An 18,426-nucleotide genomic window follows, 5' to 3' on the forward strand; every position below is an offset into this window, starting at 1 on the left:
CAGTGCAGTGTAAACCATGCTATACTGTATAGTACACAGTGCAATGTAAACCTTGCTATGCTGTATAGTACACAGTGCCATGTAAAGCATGCAAGACTGTATAGTACACAGTGCCATGTAAACCATGCTATACTGTATAGTACACAGTGCCATGTAAACCATGCTATACTGTATAGTACACAGTGCCATGTAAACCATGCAAGACTGTATAGTACACAGTGCCATGTAAACCATGCTATACTGTATAGTAAACAGTGCCATGTAAACCATGCTATACTGTATAGTACACAGTGCCATGTAAACCATGCTATACTGTATAGTACACAGTGCCATGTAAACCTTGCTATACTGTATAGTACACAGTGCTACCCCTAAGACGAATTCCTGTCAACAACAGCTGCAGAATATGAAAGGTCAAGGCTGAATAGATAAAATTGTAACTTTAGGAGAGGAACGTGTTACGAAATGGCAAAATTAAAAAAATTCACTGACGAGAAAACGTGTGCTTGCCTACTGCTACACTGAAGGTATGCCCTGATTGCAGTGGTGCTACACTGAAGGTATGCCCTGACGGCAGTGTTGCTACACTGAAGGTATGCCCTGACGGCAGTGGTGCTACACTGAAGGTATGCCCTGGCGGCAGTCGTGCTGCACTGAAGGTATGCCCTGACGACAGTGTTGCTACACTGAAGGTATGCCCTGACGGCAGTGTTGCTACACTGAAGGTATGCCTTGGCGGCAGTGGTGCTACACTGAAGGTATGCCCTGATGGCAATTGTGCTACACTGAAGGTATGCCCTGATTGCAGTGGTGCTACACTGAAGGTATGCCCTGATTGCAGTGTTGCTACACTGAAGGTATGCCCTGATTGCAGTGGTGCTCGCTGAAGGTATGCCCTGATTGCAGTGGTGCTACACTGAAGGTATGCCCTGACGGCAGTGGTACTACACTGAAGGTATGCCCTGACGGCAGTGGTGCTCCACTGAAGGTATGCCCTGACGGCAGTGGTGCTACACTGAAGGTATGCCCTGATTGCAGTGTTGCTACACTGAAGGTATGCCCTGACGACAGTGGTGCTACACTGAAGGTATGCCCTGATTGCAGTGGTGCTACACTGAAGGTATGCCCTGATTGCAGTGTTGCTACACTGAAGGTATGCCCTGACGACAGTGGTGCTACACTGAAGGTATGCCCTGATTGCAGTGGTGCTACACTGAAGGTGCCCTGATTGCAGTGGTGCTACACTGAAGGTATGCCCTGACGGCAATTGTGCTACACTGAAGGTATGCCCTGATTGCAGTGGTGCTACACTGAAGGTATGCTCTGACGGTAGTGGTACTACACTGAAGGTATGCCCTCATTGCAGTGGTGCTACACTGAAGGTATGCCCTGATTGCAGTGGTGCTACACTGAAGGTATGCCCTGGTTGTAGTGGTGCTACACTGAAGGTATGCCCTGACGGCAGTGGTGCTACACTGAAGGTATGCCCTGACGGCAGTGGTGCTACATTGAAGGCATGCCCTGATTGCAGTGGTACTACACTGAAGGTATGCCCTGATTGCAGTGGTGCTACACTGAAGGTATGCCCTGACTGCAGTGGTGCTACACTGAAGGTATGCCTTGATTGCAGTGTTGCTACACTGAAGGTATGCCCTGATTTTAGTGGTGCTACATTGAAGGTATGCCCTGACGGCAGTGGTGCTACACTGAAGGTATGCCCTGACGGCAGTGGTGCTACTCTGAAGGTAAGCTCTGACGGCAGTGTTGCTACACTGAAGGTATGCCCTGATTGCAATGGTGCTACTCTGAAGGTATGCCCTGATGGCAGTGGTGCTACACTGAAGGTATGCCCTGATTGCAGTGTTGCTACACTGAAGGTATGCTCTGACGGCAGTGGTACTACACTGAAGGTATGCCCTGATTGCAGTGGTGCTACACTGAAGGTATGCCCTGATTGCAGTGATACTACACTGAAGGTATGCCCTGATTGCAGTGGTGCTGCACTGAAGGTATGCCTTGATTGCAGTGTTGGTACACTGAAGGTATGCCCTGACGACAGTGGTGCTACACTGAAGGTATGCCCTGACGACAGTGGTTCTACACTGAAGGTATGCCCTGATTGCAGTGTTGCTACACTGAAGGTATGCCCTGATTGCAGTGGTGCTACACTGAAGGTATGCCCTGACGACAGTGGTGCTACACTAAAGGTATGCCCTGATTGCAGTGGTGCTACACTGAAGGTATGCCCTGACGGAAGTGTTGCTACACTGAAAGTAAGCCCTGATTGCAGTGGTGCTACACTGAAGGTATGCCCTGACGGCAGTGGTGCTACACTGAAGGTATGCCCTGACGGCAGTGGTGCTACACTGAAGGTATGCCCTGACGGCAGTGGTGCTGCACTGAAGGTATGCCCTGACGACAGTGTTGCTACACTGAAGGTATGCCTTGGCGGCAGTGGTGCTACACTGAAGGTATGCCCTGATGGCAATTGTGCTACACTGAAGGTATGCCCTGATTGCAGTGGTGCTACACTGAAGGTATGCCCTGACGACAGTGGTGCTACACTGAAGGTATGCCCTGATTGCAGTGGTGCTCGCTGAAGGTATGCCCTGATTGCAGTGGTGCTACACTGAAGGTATGCCCTGACGGCAGTGGTACTACACTGAAGGTATGCCCTGACGGCAGTGGTGCTCCACTGAAGGTATGCCCTGACGGCAGTGGTGCTACACTGAAGGTATGCCCTGATTGCAGTGTTGCTACACTGAAGGTATGCCCTGACGACAGTGGTGCTACACTGAAGGTATGCCCTGATTGCAGTGGTGCTACACTGAAGGTATGCCCTGATTGCAGTGTTGCTACACTGAAGGTATGCCCTGACGACAGTGGTGCTACACTGAAGGTATGCCCTGATTGCAGTGGTGCTACACTGAAGGTGCCCTGATTGCAGTGGTGCTACACTGAAGGTATGCCCTGACGGCAATTGTGCTACACTGAAGGTATGCCCTGATTGCAGTGGTGCTACACTGAAGGTATGCTCTGACGGTAGTGGTACTACACTGAAGGTATGCCCTGATGGCAGTGGTGCTACACTGAAGGTATGCCCTGATTGCAGTGGTGCTACACTGAAGGTATGCCCTGGTTGTAGTGGTGCTACACTGAAGGTATGCCCTGACGGCAGTGGTGCTACACTGAAGGTATGCCCTGACGGCAGTGGTGCTACACTGAAGGTATGCTCTGACGGTAGTGGTACTACACTGAAGGTATGCCCTCATTGCAGTGTTGCTACACTGAAGGTATGCCCTCATTGTAGTGGTACTACACTGAAGGTATGCCCTGATTGCAGTGTTGCTACACTGAAGGTATGCCCTGGTTGTAGTGGTGCTACACTGAAGGTATGCCCTGATTGCAGTGGTGCTACACTGAAGGTATGCCCTGATTGCAGTGGTGCTACACTGAAGGTATGCCCTGATTGCAGTGGTGCTACACTGAAGGTATGCCCTGACGGCAATTGTGCTACACTGAAGGTATGCCCTGATTGCAGTGGTGCTACACTGCAGATATGCCCTGATTGCAGTGGTACTACACTGAAGGTATGCCCTGATTGCAGTGTTGCTACACTGAAGGTATGCCCTGGTTGTAGTGGTGCTACACTGAAGGTATGCCCTGGTTGTAGTGGTGCTACACTGAAGGTATGCCCTGATTGCAGTGGTGCTACACTGAAGGTATGCCCTGATTGCAGTGGTGCTACACTGAAGGTATGCCCTGATTGCAGTGGTGCTACACTGAAGGTATGCCCTGACGGCAATTGTGCTACACTGAAGGTATGCCCTGATTGCAGTGGTGCTACACTGAAGATATGCCCTGATTGCAGTGGTGCTACACTGAAGATATGCCCTGATGGCAGTGGTGCTACAATGAAGGTATGCCCTGACGGCAGTGGTGCTACACTGAAGGTATGCCCTGATTGCAGTGTTGCTACATTGAAGGTATGCCCTGATTGCAGTGGTACTACACTGAAGGTATGCCTTGATTGCAGTGTTGCTACACTGAAAGTATGCCCTGATTTTAGTGGTGCTACATTGAAGGTATGCCCTGACGGCAGTGGTGCTACACTGAAGGTATGCCCTGACGGCAGTGGTGCTACATTGAAGGTATGCCCTGATTGCAGTGGTACTACACTGAAGGTATGCCCTGATTGCAGTGGTGCTACACTGAAGGTATGCCCTGACGGCAGTGTTGCTACACTGAAGGTATGCCCTGACGGCAGTGGTGCTACACTGAAGGTATGCCCTGGCGGCAGTCGTGCTGCACTGAAGGTATGCCCTGACGACAGTGTTGCTACACTGAAGGTATGCCCTGACGGCAGTGTTGCTACACTGAAGGTATGCCCTGATTGCAGTGGTGCTGCACTGAAGGTATGCCCTGGCGGCAGTCGTGCTGCACTGAAGGTATGCCCTGACGGCAGTGGTGCTGCACTGAAGGTATGCCCTGACGGCAATGTTGCTACACTGAAGGTATGCCCTGACGGCAGTGTTGCTACACTGAAGGTATGCCCTGGCGGCAGTCGTGCTGCACTGAAGGTATGCCCTGACGACAGTGTTGCTACACTGAAGGTATGCCCTGACGACAGTGTTGCTACACTGAAGGTATGCCCTGACGGCAGTGTTGCTACACTGAAGGTATGCCCTGACGGCAGTGGTGCTGCACTGAAGGTATGCCCTGACGACAGTGTTGCTACACTGAAGGTATGCCCTGACGGCAGTGGTGCTGCACTGAAGGTATGCCCTGACGGCAGTGTTGCTACACTGAAGGTATGCCCTGACGGCAGTGGTGCTGCACTGAAGGTATGCCCTGACGACAGTGTTGCTACACTGAAGGTATGCCCTGACGGCAGTGGTGCTACACTGAAGGTATGCCCTGATTGCAGTGGTGCTCGCTGAAGGTATGCCCTGATTGCAGTGGTGCTACACTGAAGGTATGCCCTGATTGCAGTGATACTACACTGAAGGTATGCCCTGATTGCAGTGGTGCTGCACTGAAGGTATGCCTTGATTGCAGTGTTGGTACACTGAAGGTATGCCCTGACGACAGTGGTGCTACACTGAAGGTATGCCCTGACGACAGTGGTTCTACACTGAAGGTATGCCCTGATTGCAGTGTTGCTACACTGAAGGTATGCCCTGATTGCAGTGGTGCTACACTGAAGGTATGCCCTGACGACAGTGGTGCTACACTAAAGGTATGCCCTGATTGCAGTGGTGCTACACTGAAGGTACGCCCTGACGGAAGTGTTGCTACACTGAAAGTAAGCCCTGATTGCAGTGGTGCTACACTGAAGGTATGCCCTGACGGCAGTGGTGCTACACTGAAGGTATGCCCTGACGGCAGTGGTGCTACACTGAAGGTATGCCCTGACGGCAGTGGTGCTGCACTGAAGGTATGCCCTGACGACAGTGTTGCTACACTGAAGGTATGCCTTGGCGGCAGTGGTGCTACACTGAAGGTATGCCCTGATGGCAATTGTGCTACACTGAAGGTATGCCCTGATTGCAGTGGTGCTACACTGAAGGTATGCCCTGATTGCAGTGTTGCTACACTGAAGGTATGCCCTGATTGCAGTGGTGCTCGCTGAAGGTATGCCCTGATTGCAGTGGTGCTACACTGAAGGTATGCCCTGACGGCAGTGGTACTACACTGAAGGTATGCCCTGACGGCAGTGGTGCTCCACTGAAGGTATGCCCTGACGGCAGTGGTGCTACACTGAAGGTATGCCCTGATTGCAGTGTTGCTACACTGAAGGTATGCCCTGACGACAGTGGTGCTACACTGAAGGTATGCCCTGATTGCAGTGGTGCTACACTGAAGGTATGCCCTGATTGCAGTGTTGCTACACTGAAGGTATGCCCTGACGACAGTGGTGCTACACTGAAGGTATGCCCTGATTGCAGTGGTGCTACACTGAAGGTGCCCTGATTGCAGTGGTGCTACACTGAAGGTATGCCCTGACGGCAATTGTGCTACACTGAAGGTATGCCCTGATTGCAGTGGTGCTACACTGAAGGTATGCTCTGACGGTAGTGGTACTACACTGAAGGTATGCCCTCATTGCAGTGGTGCTACACTGAAGGTATGCCCTGATTGCAGTGGTGCTACACTGAAGGTATGCCCTGGTTGTAGTGGTGCTACACTGAAGGTATGCCCTGACGGCAGTGGTGCTACACTGAAGGTATGCCCTGACGGCAGTGGTGCTACATTGAAGGCATGCCCTGATTGCAGTGGTACTACACTGAAGGTATGCCCTGATTGCAGTGGTGCTACACTGAAGGTATGCCCTGACTGCAGTGGTGCTACACTGAAGGTATGCCTTGATTGCAGTGTTGCTACACTGAAGGTATGCCCTGATTTTAGTGGTGCTACATTGAAGGTATGCCCTGACGGCAGTGGTGCTACACTGAAGGTATGCCCTGACGGCAGTGGTGCTACTCTGAAGGTAAGCTCTGACGGCAGTGTTGCTACACTGAAGGTATGCCCTGATTGCAATGGTGCTACTCTGAAGGTATGCCCTGATGGCAGTGGTGCTACACTGAAGGTATGCCCTGATTGCAGTGTTGCTACACTGAAGGTATGCTCTGACGGCAGTGGTACTACACTGAAGGTATGCCCTGATTGCAGTGGTGCTACACTGAAGGTATGCCCTGATTGCAGTGGTGCTACACTGAAGGTATGCCCTGATTGCAGTGTTGCTACACTGAAGGTATGCCCTGATTGCAGTGATACTACACTGAAGGTATGCCCTGATTGCAGTGGTGCTGCACTGAAGGTATGCCTTGATTGCAGTGTTGGTACACTGAAGGTATGCCCTGACGACAGTGGTGCTACACTGAAGGTATGCCCTGACGACAGTGGTTCTACACTGAAGGTATGCCCTGATTGCAGTGTTGCTACACTGAAGGTATGCCCTGATTGCAGTGGTGCTACACTGAAGGTATGCCCTGACGACAGTGGTGCTACACTAAAGGTATGCCCTGATTGCAGTGGTGCTACACTGAAGGTATGCCCTGACGGAAGTGTTGCTACACTGAAAGTAAGCCCTGATTGCAGTGGTGCTACACTGAAGGTATGCCCTGACGGCAGTGGTGCTACACTGAAGGTATGCCCTGACGGCAGTGGTGCTACACTGAAGGTATGCCCTGACGGCAGTGGTGCTGCACTGAAGGTATGCCCTGACGACAGTGTTGCTACACTGAAGGTATGCCTTGGCGGCAGTGGTGCTACACTGAAGGTATGCCCTGATGGCAATTGTGCTACACTGCAGGTATTCCCTGATTGCAGTGGTGCTACACTGAAGGTATGCCCTGATTGCAGTGTTGCTACACTGAAGGTATGCCCTGATTGCAGTGGTGCTCGCTGAAGGTATGCCCTGATTGCAGTGGTGCTACACTGAAGGTATGCCCTGACGGCAGTGGTACTACACTGAAGGTATGCCCTGACGGCAGTGGTGCTCCACTGAAGGTATGCCCTGACGGCAGTGGTGCTACACTGAAGGTATGCCCTGATTGCAGTGTTGCTACACTGAAGGTATGCCCTGACGACAGTGGTGCTACACTGAAGGTATGCCCTGATTGCAGTGGTGCTACACTGAAGGTATGCCCTGATTGCAGTGTTGCTACACTGAAGGTATGGCTTGACGACAGTGGTGCTACACTGAAGGTATGCCCTGATTGCAGTGGTGCTACACTGAAGGTGCCCTGATTGCAGTGGTGCTACACTGAAGGTATGCCCTGACGGCAATTGTGCTACACTGAAGGTATGCCCTGATTGCAGTGGTGCTACACTGAAGGTATGCTCTGACGGTAGTGGTACTACACTGAAGGTATGCCCTCATTGCAGTGGTGCTACACTGAAGGTATGCCCTGATTGCAGTGGTGCTACACTGAAGGTATGCCCTGGTTGTAGTGGTGCTACACTGAAGGTATGCCCTGACGGCAGTGGTGCTACACTGAAGGTATGCCCTGACGGCAGTGGTGCTACATTGAAGGCATGCCCTGATTGCAGTGGTACTACACTGAAGGTATGCCCTGATTGCAGTGGTGCTACACTGAAGGTATGCCCTGACTGCAGTGGTGCTACACTGAAGGTATGCCTTGATTGCAGTGTTGCTACACTGAAGGTATGCCCTGATTTTAGTGGTGCTACATTGAAGGTATGCCCTGACGGCAGTGGTGCTACACTGAAGGTATGCCCTGACGGCAGTGGTGCTACTCTGAAGGTAAGCTCTGACGGCAGTGTTGCTACACTGAAGGTATGCCCTGATTGCAATGGTGCTACTCTGAAGGTATGCCCTGATGGCAGTGGTGCTACACTGAAGGTATGCCCTGATTGCAGTGTTGCTACACTGAAGGTATGCTCTGACGGCAGTGGTACTACACTGAAGGTATGCCCTGATTGCAGTGGTGCTACACTGAAGGTATGCCCTGATTGCAGTGGTGCTACACTGAAGGTATGCCCTGATTGCAGTGTTGCTACACTGAAGGTATGCCCTGATTGCAGTGATACTACACTGAAGGTATGCCCTGATTGCAGTGGTGCTGCACTGAAGGTATGCCTTGATTGCAGTGTTGGTACACTGAAGGTATGCCCTGACGACAGTGGTGCTACACTGAAGGTATGCCCTGACGACAGTGGTTCTACACTGAAGGTATGCCCTGATTGCAGTGTTGCTACACTGAAGGTATGCCCTGATTGCAGTGGTGCTACACTGAAGGTATGCCCTGACGACAGTGGTGCTACACTAAAGGTATGCCCTGATTGCAGTGGTGCTACACTGAAGGTATGCCCTGACGGAAGTGTTGCTACACTGAAAGTAAGCCCTGATTGCAGTGGTGCTACACTGAAGGTATGCCCTGACGGCAGTGGTGCTACACTGAAGGTATGCCCTGACGGCAGTGGTGCTACACTGAAGGTATGCCCTGACGGCAGTGGTGCTGCACTGAAGGTATGCCCTGACGACAGTGTTGCTACACTGAAGGTATGCCTTGGCGGCAGTGGTGCTACACTGAAGGTATGCCCTGATGGCAATTGTGCTACACTGCAGGTATTCCCTGATTGCAGTGGTGCTACACTGAAGGTATGCCCTGATTGCAGTGTTGCTACACTGAAGGTATGCCCTGATTGCAGTGGTGCTCGCTGAAGGTATGCCCTGATTGCAGTGGTGCTACACTGAAGGTATGCCCTGACGGCAGTGGTACTACACTGAAGGTATGCCCTGACGGCAGTGGTGCTCCACTGAAGGTATGCCCTGACGGCAGTGGTGCTACACTGAAGGTATGCCCTGATTGCAGTGTTGCTACACTGAAGGTATGCCCTGACGACAGTGGTGCTACACTGAAGGTATGCCCTGATTGCAGTGGTGCTACACTGAAGGTATGCCCTGATTGCAGTGTTGCTACACTGAAGGTATGCCCTGACGACAGTGGTGCTACACTGAAGGTATGCCCTGATTGCAGTGGTGCTACACTGAAGGTGCCCTGATTGCAGTGGTGCTACACTGAAGGTATGCCCTGACGGCAATTGTGCTACACTGAAGGTATGCCCTGATTGCAGTGGTGCTACACTGAAGGTATGCTCTGACGGTAGTGGTACTACACTGAAGGTATGCCCTCATTGCAGTGGTGCTACACTGAAGGTATGCCCTGATTGCAGTGGTGCTACACTGAAGGTATGCCCTGGTTGTAGTGGTGCTACACTGAAGGTATGCCCTGACGGCAGTGGTGCTACACTGAAGGTATGCCCTGACGGCAGTGGTGCTACACTGAAGGTATGCTCTGACGGTAGTGGTACTACACTGAAGGTATGCCCTCATTGCAGTGTTGCTACACTGAAGGTATGCCCTCATTGTAGTGGTACTACACTGAAGGTATGCCCTGATTGCAGTGTTGCTACACTGAAGGTATGCCCTGGTTGTAGTGGTGCTACACTGAAGGTATGCCCTGATTGCAGTGGTGCTACACTGAAGGTATGCCCTGATTGCAGTGGTGCTACACTGAAGGTATGCCCTGATTGCAGTGGTGCTACACTGAAGGTATGCCCTGACGGCAATTGTGCTACACTGAAGGTATGCCCTGATTGCAGTGGTGCTACACTGCAGATATGCCCTGATTGCAGTGGTACTACACTGAAGGTATGCCCTGATTGCAGTGTTGCTACACTGAAGGTATGCCCTGGTTGTAGTGGTGCTACACTGAAGGTATGCCCTGGTTGTAGTGGTGCTACACTGAAGGTATGCCCTGATTGCAGTGGTGCTACACTGAAGGTATGCCCTGATTGCAGTGGTGCTACACTGAAGGTATGCCCTGATTGCAGTGGTGCTACACTGAAGGTATGCCCTGACGGCAATTGTGCTACACTGAAGGTATGCCCTGATTGCAGTGGTGCTACACTGAAGATATGCCCTGATTGCAGTGGTGCTACACTGAAGATATGCCCTGATGGCAGTGGTGCTACAATGAAGGTATGCCCTGACGGCAGTGGTGCTACACTGAAGGTATGCCCTGATTGCAGTGTTGCTACATTGAAGGTATGCCCTGATTGCAGTGGTACTACACTGAAGGTATGCCTTGATTGCAGTGTTGCTACACTGAAAGTATGCCCTGATTTTAGTGGTGCTACATTGAAGGTATGCCCTGACGGCAGTGGTGCTACACTGAAGGTATGCCCTGACGGCAGTGGTGCTACATTGAAGGTATGCCCTGATTGCAGTGGTACTACACTGAAGGTATGCCCTGATTGCAGTGGTGCTACACTGAAGGTATGCCCTGACTGCAGTGGTGCTACACTGAAGGTATGCCTTGATTGCAGTGTTGGTACACTGAAGGTATGCCCTGATTTTAGTGGTGCTACATTGAAGGTATGCCCTGACGGCAGTGGTGCTACACTGAAGGTATGCCCTGACGGCAGTGGTGCTACTCTGAAGGTAAGCTCTGACGGCAGTGTTGCTACACTGAAGGTATGCCCTGATTGCAATGGTGCTACTCTGAAGGTATGCCCTGATGGCAGTGGTGCTACACTGAAGGTATGCCCTGATTGCAGTGTTGCTACACTGAAGGTATGCTCTGACGGCAGTGGTACTACACTGAAGGTATGCCCTGATTGCAGTGGTGCTACACTGAAGGTATGCCCTGATTGCAGTGGTGCTACACTGAAGGTATGCCCTGATTGCAGTGTTGCTACACTGAAGGTATGCCCTGATTGCAGTGATACTACACTGAAGGTATGCCCTGATTGCAGTGGTGCTGCACTGAAGGTATGCCTTGATTGCAGTGTTGCTACACTGAAGGTATGCCCTGACGACAGTGGTGCTACACTGAAGGTATGCCCTGACGACAGTGGTTCTACACTGAAGGTATGCCCTGATTGCAGTGTTGCTACACTGAAGGTATGCCCTGATTGCAGTGGTGCTACACTGAAGGTATGCCCTGACGACAGTGGTGCTACACTAAAGGTATGCCCTGATTGCAGTGGTGCTACACTGAAGGTATGCCCTGACGGAAGTGTTGCTACACTGAAAGTAAGCCCTGATTGCAGTGGTGCTACACTGAAGGTATGCCCTGACGGCAGTGGTGCTACACTGAAGGTATGCCCTGACGGCAGTGGTGCTACACTGAAGGTATGCCCTGATTGCAGTGGTGCTACACTGAAGGTATGCCCTGACGGCAGTTTTGCTACACTGAAGGTTTGCCCTGACGACAGTGTTGCTACACTGAAGGTATGCCCTGACGGCAGTGGTACTACACTGAAGGTATGCCCTGACGGGTATGCTCAGTGGAACTGCAAAATAGCATGTTCTTATTGTAATGACACTATGGCACTCACCTATTTTGCTGGTGAACGTAACGTCCCGCGATGTAAGGCCTGGTCTAACAGACACCACCAGTACAATCTGTGACATCTAGGCTGACTTGGAGCCTTGACATACTATTGTACACTACCTGTCAGCTGGCTATCACCTGGGCCATCCCACGTGGCTTCAGATACTGCGCTACATCAGCCTGGCGGGGAGGGTAGGGGGACATGTACATGCGTTACGGGGGCAGCAAGAGGGGAGGGTGGTGACACTCATCCCAACGGATGCATCTGGTCTCAGACAGGGTGTACCATGGTTAGATAAGCTGGTAGTACATCGGGACACACAGAAAAGCACGGCCATGGTCAGTAGAGTGGCATTATATCGGATCCACGTTTATAAACACGTTTAGCTTTCATTGGGGACTGGTAATTTATTATAAGGGCAGGGGTGGTGAGAGTAAGTGGGAGGTCATAAAAAAAATAAAACGTGGGGCGTCACCAAAAGTTATCACAACTATAGGGGTTTCTGTTCTGTTCTATCTTTTCAAAAGATATTAATTTGAACATTATTTACGGACTGATGATTTATCAAAGGGAAGGGGGTGTTGCTCACGAAAAAATGTATTGGGGTGACATAAAATGGGGCTGGGGTCATCAGGTCTTCAGCAACCCATGCTTGCTGTAAAAGGCGACTGTGCTTGTCGTAAGAGACGACTAACGGGATCTAATGGTCAGGCTGGCTGACTTGGTTGATGCATGTCATCGTATCCCAATTGCGTGGATCAATGCTCATGATGTAAATCATTGGATTGTCTGGTCAGTCAGAAATATTCAAGCTTTATCAAGCCGTCTCGTATAAAATCGAGTCTGGGTGAGGCAAATCAAGGCTCGACGTAATGAACATCGATCCAGTACACGCTGCTGGGGTATGATGACACCTATTCACGTGTTTGTTTGTTTGTTTGTTTGTTTGTTGTTTAACGCCGCACTCAACAATATTCCAGCTATATGACGGCGGTCTGTAAATAATCGAGTCTAGATCAGACAATCCAGTGATTGACATCATGAACATCTATCCACGCAAGTGGGATCGATGACATGCATCAACCAAGTCAGCGAACCTGACCACCCGATCCCGTTAGTCGCCTCTTACGACAAGCATGGTTTGCTGAAGACCAATTCTGACCAGAATCTTCACGGGTAGAATTCCTTTTATACCGCTACGTACTGTATTTTTTCACTATAAGGTATCCCGATGTCGTCTTATTCGTTCCGGTATTTCTTGCATTTAGATGGTTTATAAGTTGGATTCAAACCAACTCATCGGTATTGACTGGCAATATAAGCTCGGGGGGGGGGGGGGGGGGGGGGGGGGGGATATTGGGTGGGGCCTTGGACCTTCGGACCCCCCCCCCCCCCCCCCAATATCCATCAATCACACTGCCTTGGTCTTACATTCTGAGTCACGACAAGCAGCCGTCGTTAATGCTTTTACCTCATACACTGCGGTTAATAAACATGGACTGACGTCAAAACCGTCGAATAACTTCCCAAGGCCTCAACTATCCCATTTCGCGATTGCCCTTAGTTTAGAAATATGCGACATGTTTGTATCACGAGAGACTGTTTACGACGACACTCCAGCTGTGAGTTACTGGCTGATTGTGACTTATACAAACGATCTATATCGGAGCAAAGTACAGGGACTGTCACCACTATACACCTCACCTTGCACATAAAGCTGTCACTGGAGGATTCTCCCGTGTAGTGTGACGACTTGACAGCAGGGAATAACACATCTTCCCGAGGCAAGTGAGTTAACTGACTATAAAAGTCCAGTTTCCACCCTTGCCGAACTAGGCTGGTATTATGGAGTTATATTTTGGCTGGACTAACGAGTCTATGCATAGTCCAATCAAAATCGCGCACCGAAATCCAAATCCGGTTCGAAAACTGTCGTGCCGATTTCTGTCGAGTACAGGATTTGCAAAACATGTGAACCACCAACTCGTTGTCAGCAGATATTTTCCAAATCATTTCATGTTTTTAATTAAGGGCTCACGTGATGTGATGCATTTCGTGATGTAAGACCCGTTTTATCATAATATAGATCTTGATTATCGATCAGATCGTCCTGACTCGGCGCCACCGTTTTGTGTGAAGCAAACGCAAGTGATGCGAGAGGTGAAATCTGATTGGTCCATAGGAGAGGTTTAGAAGGGACATAACTGGTAATAGCCACTGGTGGCGCTATGATCAAGCCCGGTAATTCCAGCCTAGTTCGGCAAGGGTGGAAACTGGACTTTTAATGTCAGTTAACTCTCCTGCCTCGGGAAGATGGGAATAACACGACTCTGTATACAAGTGGGAATGTTGGGTTTAACATAGTCTGTCATACAGACCCTGAATAAAAAATATCCAATACAGCCCATGCAAGTCTATAATGTTTGGCAAGTCTAGATTACTGCAGTATCAGGAAGAAAGTCTCCTGCCTCCTTCTTATTATATTTTATAACTATAATTTAACAATTGTTTTTTTCTGAAAGATATCTTCATTTCAGAGACTAGATGTTAGTCTAGGTTTAACACTGGTGCCAGTCATTGTTCTGTGGTATGAAAGTGTATCAGTTTGTGGGAGAAAAGCCTGACGTGATACAGGTCTCGGGCGTTCGCCATTTTAATGGCACCTAGGCACAAACCAAAAATGATATTCTGGGATTCGAACCTACGATATATCTCGGCAACAAAAGAAGCACAAATAAACGGCACGTTTCGGAGTTCCTACTTAAGCGACTCGTGTTGAGAAATGAGATATTACTTTTGGAACAACTGCTTTTGAGTAGTAGAACAGGGTGTTTTGCAAAACATGTGATTTGGGATTTAACCGAAATCTTATATAAAAATGGTGCCGCCTCCGTGGTCTTGTGGTAGAGCGTCCGCCCGGAGAGCGGAAGGTCCGGGGTTCGATCCCCGGCCGCGTCATACCAAAAGACGTTAAAAGATGGTACTTGTTGTTACCCTGTCTTGCGCTCGGCATTAAGGGGCTAAAACAAGGACTGGTCGGCTCGGAGTCAGTATACTGTGTCTGAGTGGGGTATTCATGTTAAACTGCGGCATGGTATCTCAGTGAGCTAGCACTATAAATCGGCATCAGTCCGGACTAGTACAAGCAGCCACACACACACACGTGCATGCACGTCGCTATATAAGTGCAATAATCTTGGACGCGACGTTAAACCCAATTTCACCTTATACAAAAATGTATTAGTTACCAAATGTGAGTAATTCTCATGGCTGTGTGTGTTTAACATGTTGTTAAGAAACAGTTGGAGGGTAAGCGAGCCGGAGTGAGTGAGTAACGTTTAACGCCGTATTCAGCAATATTACAACCATTTGACGTCGAGGACAACAGAAATGGGATCCATACATTACTGAGAATTGAACCCGGATCTTCGGCTTGAACAACTGTGCTACCCTGGGTTTCTTCAGGTTAAGGAATTTCGAAATTCGAATGTGCATTGCAAAATATCAACTTGGACCCCTTCTTTCGAAATGTCGGGGGCACGGGTGGCCCAGTCGTCTAAGGCGCCGCGATTCGCTGTGCAGAGTTGCGTCCCTTGGGCACGCCCGAAACCTATGATTGTGGGTTCGAATCCCGGTTCGCCCCGATTATGTTTCTAGGTTTGTCAGCACCATACTTGTGCTCGTGGGTTTCACCGAAGTGGTAAACGTCTGAGACATGCATCACTTCGGGCTTTCCTCCCACATTAAGCTGACACGCCGCGATATAACTGGAATACTGTTAAAAGCGGCGTTAAACCCAACTCACTCACTCACTCACTCACTCACTCTTTCGAAATTTGCGAGTCCGCCCTTGACAAAATAGACAAAAAAATCGGTACTGTCGATGCGTGATAAGTTGCCCAAGTAAACCGTCCTGTTCAGTACCAGGTTGGTGCTTCGTCACAATAAACATAGTATGGGCCAATGAGAGCAGTCATATTAAAGGGAACAGCTGCAGAAATCACCTGATCAGCTGATCATGACTAAGCGTGACATATTTGAAATAAACAACGGCAAACTGGCTGGGAGAAGTTATCAATACTTGTATATCAGTTGAATTTACTCTTCGCCCGTATTCGTGGTTATCGGGTCAGCTACAGCATAATTAACCTAAATATAACCAGCTGGACTTGCATTGACCTGATGGGTATCGATCAGGTCAATTCTCTGGACAATGATATTTGGAAAACATTATTTTCGATAAATTATTAACTACTGAAATAGGGCTTGGACGGGTAACTCGGGTTCCCGGGTCGGGTGGGTACTGAGTAGGACCCGGTACCCACAGGACTATCCGGACTTGTGGTTAGTCACGTACTATATTGTTTAATGACAAAAATATCTAGAACTCTATGGTAACACTACAAGTCAATAATGTTAGCATTTCTTTCTGACTATGCACACATTTCTTCTGATTTTTCATATGGTTGAATAAAGCTATAAATTATTTCAACTTCAGTGTATGAATGACCAGATTGTTTAAAACATGTATCTAAATACGTTTTGCCAGGGCTATGCTTAAAATGTTCCCAATTGGACATTTTGAGACATCTCCTGAGACCTACAGTGGGTACCCGGGTAGGGTCGGGTAATAGGGGGATGGGTACCCGGGTAGTAAATTTGGACTCGTCCCAGCCCTATACCGAAATGTATCCGACTTTGTCACTCACTGTGTGGTCAAAAGAATATCGCCGTCAACATGGCAAAATATAGATGTATACAAATCACAAATAAATGGTTATAAGGATGACTAATTCTCCCGTTTGTTAGGGGCGTGGTGTTAGACAGAAACAGCTTCTATAGGCATAAGCGTGTGAGTATGGATTTACGTTTTGTTCAGCACTATTCCAGACATACTACGACAGGGAACTCCATGTAGGGGCTTTATATATCTACACTTGTTGGGAATCGAACCCGGGCTTACGCGAAACAGGCGAGCGCTAACACCACTGGGGGCACCATCGCCCCTAGCGAGCATTAACTGACAAGAATCGTGTACTGGGGCATCTAATGGCTTATCGCGATTACGTGTGTGACGGCAGCCCATGCTTGTTAGAGGAGAACAACGGGGTCCATCTTCCCGAGGAAAGTGAGTTAACTGACTATAAAAGTCCAGTTTCCATCCTTGCCGAACTAGGCTGGTATTATGGAGTTATATTTTGGCTGGACTAACGAGTCTATGCATAGTCCAATCAAAATCGCGCAACGAAATCCGGTTCGAAAACTCGTGCAGATTTCGGTCGATTGCAGGATTTGCAAACCATGTGCACCGTCAACTCGTTGTCAGCAGATATTTACCAAATCTTTTCATGTTTTTAATCAAGGTGCTCACGTGATTTGATGCATTCCGCGATGTAAGACCCGTTTTATCAAAATATAGATCTTGATTATCGATCAGATCGTCCTGACTCGGCGCCACCATTTTGTGTGAAGCAAACGCAAGTGATGCGAGAGGTGGAATCTGATTGGTCCATAGGAGAGGCTTAGAAGGGACATAACTGGTAATAGCCACTGGTGGCGCTACGATCAAGCCCAGTTATTCCAGCCTAGTTCGGCAAGGGTGGAAACTGGACTTTTAAAGTCAGTTAACTCTCTTGCCTCGGGAAGATGACGGGGTCGGGTGGTCAGGCTCGCTGACTTGGTTTGATGACTGTAATCGTATCCCAATTACGTGGATCGACGCTCATGATATCAATCACTGGATTGTCTAGTCCAGACTCGATTATTTACAGACCGCCGTCATTTGGCTGGAATATTGCTAAATGCGGTGTTAAACAACAAATCAACCAACCAACCAACCTTTATAATATAAGAGTACTCTTATATGTCTCTGACTCACTGCTCTCATTACAAAGGCTCCTATGACTGGCAATTGCGAACCGGGTTATAACGAGGCAGTATGGTCTATGGCCTCCATTTTACTGCGCGTTAACCGCGTATCCGGACAATAAAAACAACTGCATAACATGAAAAGGGAACGTAAGCCCTGCACAGAAAACAGCCAGTCATGCGTGGTTGGCCGACAATGAATGTTGGAAGACGGCATCCAGCATCCACGATCACGAGCTATGCGGTCCGTGGATATAGCTCACCACACAGTTTCACTGGCGACGAGATATTTTCTGTTCTATTCAACAATGACACGGGTGTGGTCGCAGAAAAGCAAAGTGTCGGATCATTTTCCCAGAATGGGCAATCACTTTCCATAATATAGTAAACTACGGTTATAACGAACACGCTTATAACGAACTGACGGATATAACGAACTTACTTTTTTGGTCCCGACTATTTGCTGTAGTTATGCTGTATATATGCTTATAACGAACTACGGTTATAACGAACAAAAATTAGTAGTCCCTTTGAGTTCGTTATAACCGTAGTTTACTGTATAAAATTTAAATTACATTATTTTAAAAATACCGTTGTTCTCCTCCGATCAACCAAGACGTTGCATAATTGCCAGCGCGACGTTTTATTTGCTTGTTTATTTGTTTGTTTGTTTTTTATTACATCGCACTC

At 49.1% G+C, this 18,426-nt stretch overlaps 2 protein-coding genes across 3 annotated transcripts in view; one reads left to right on the forward strand and one right to left on the reverse strand.

The window, feature by feature from the left end:
- The window catches only part of LOC124121996 (monocarboxylate transporter 14-like), a 72,345-nt gene that overhangs the window by 46,213 nt on the left and 7,706 nt on the right, over positions 1 to 18,426 (reverse strand). The window contains exon 1 of one of the 2 annotated variants that reach the window (XM_046485139.2): positions 11,872 to 11,948. The exons of the other annotated variant lie outside the window; for it this stretch is intronic. The gene's annotated coding sequence lies outside the window, so the exon portion shown is untranslated. Of the gene's footprint in view, positions 1 to 11,871; positions 11,949 to 18,426 lie in introns of those variants that run through there. 2 annotated transcript variants of the gene reach the window in all.
- Positions 9,996 to 11,333, forward strand: LOC125378562 (the record flags this gene model as incomplete). The annotated part of the gene is given in 3 exon segments (XM_048394006.1): positions 9,996 to 10,169; positions 10,594 to 10,609; positions 11,122 to 11,333. Coding segments are annotated over 3 exon segments (402 nt in total), but the record flags the coding sequence as incomplete, so codon positions are not given.

Source organism: Haliotis rufescens, unplaced genomic scaffold, assembly GCF_023055435.1.
Source record: "Haliotis rufescens isolate VD_foot unplaced genomic scaffold, xgHalRufe1.0.p SCAF_126, whole genome shotgun sequence".
NCBI classification, from domain to species: domain Eukaryota; kingdom Metazoa; phylum Mollusca; class Gastropoda; order Lepetellida; family Haliotidae; genus Haliotis; species Haliotis rufescens.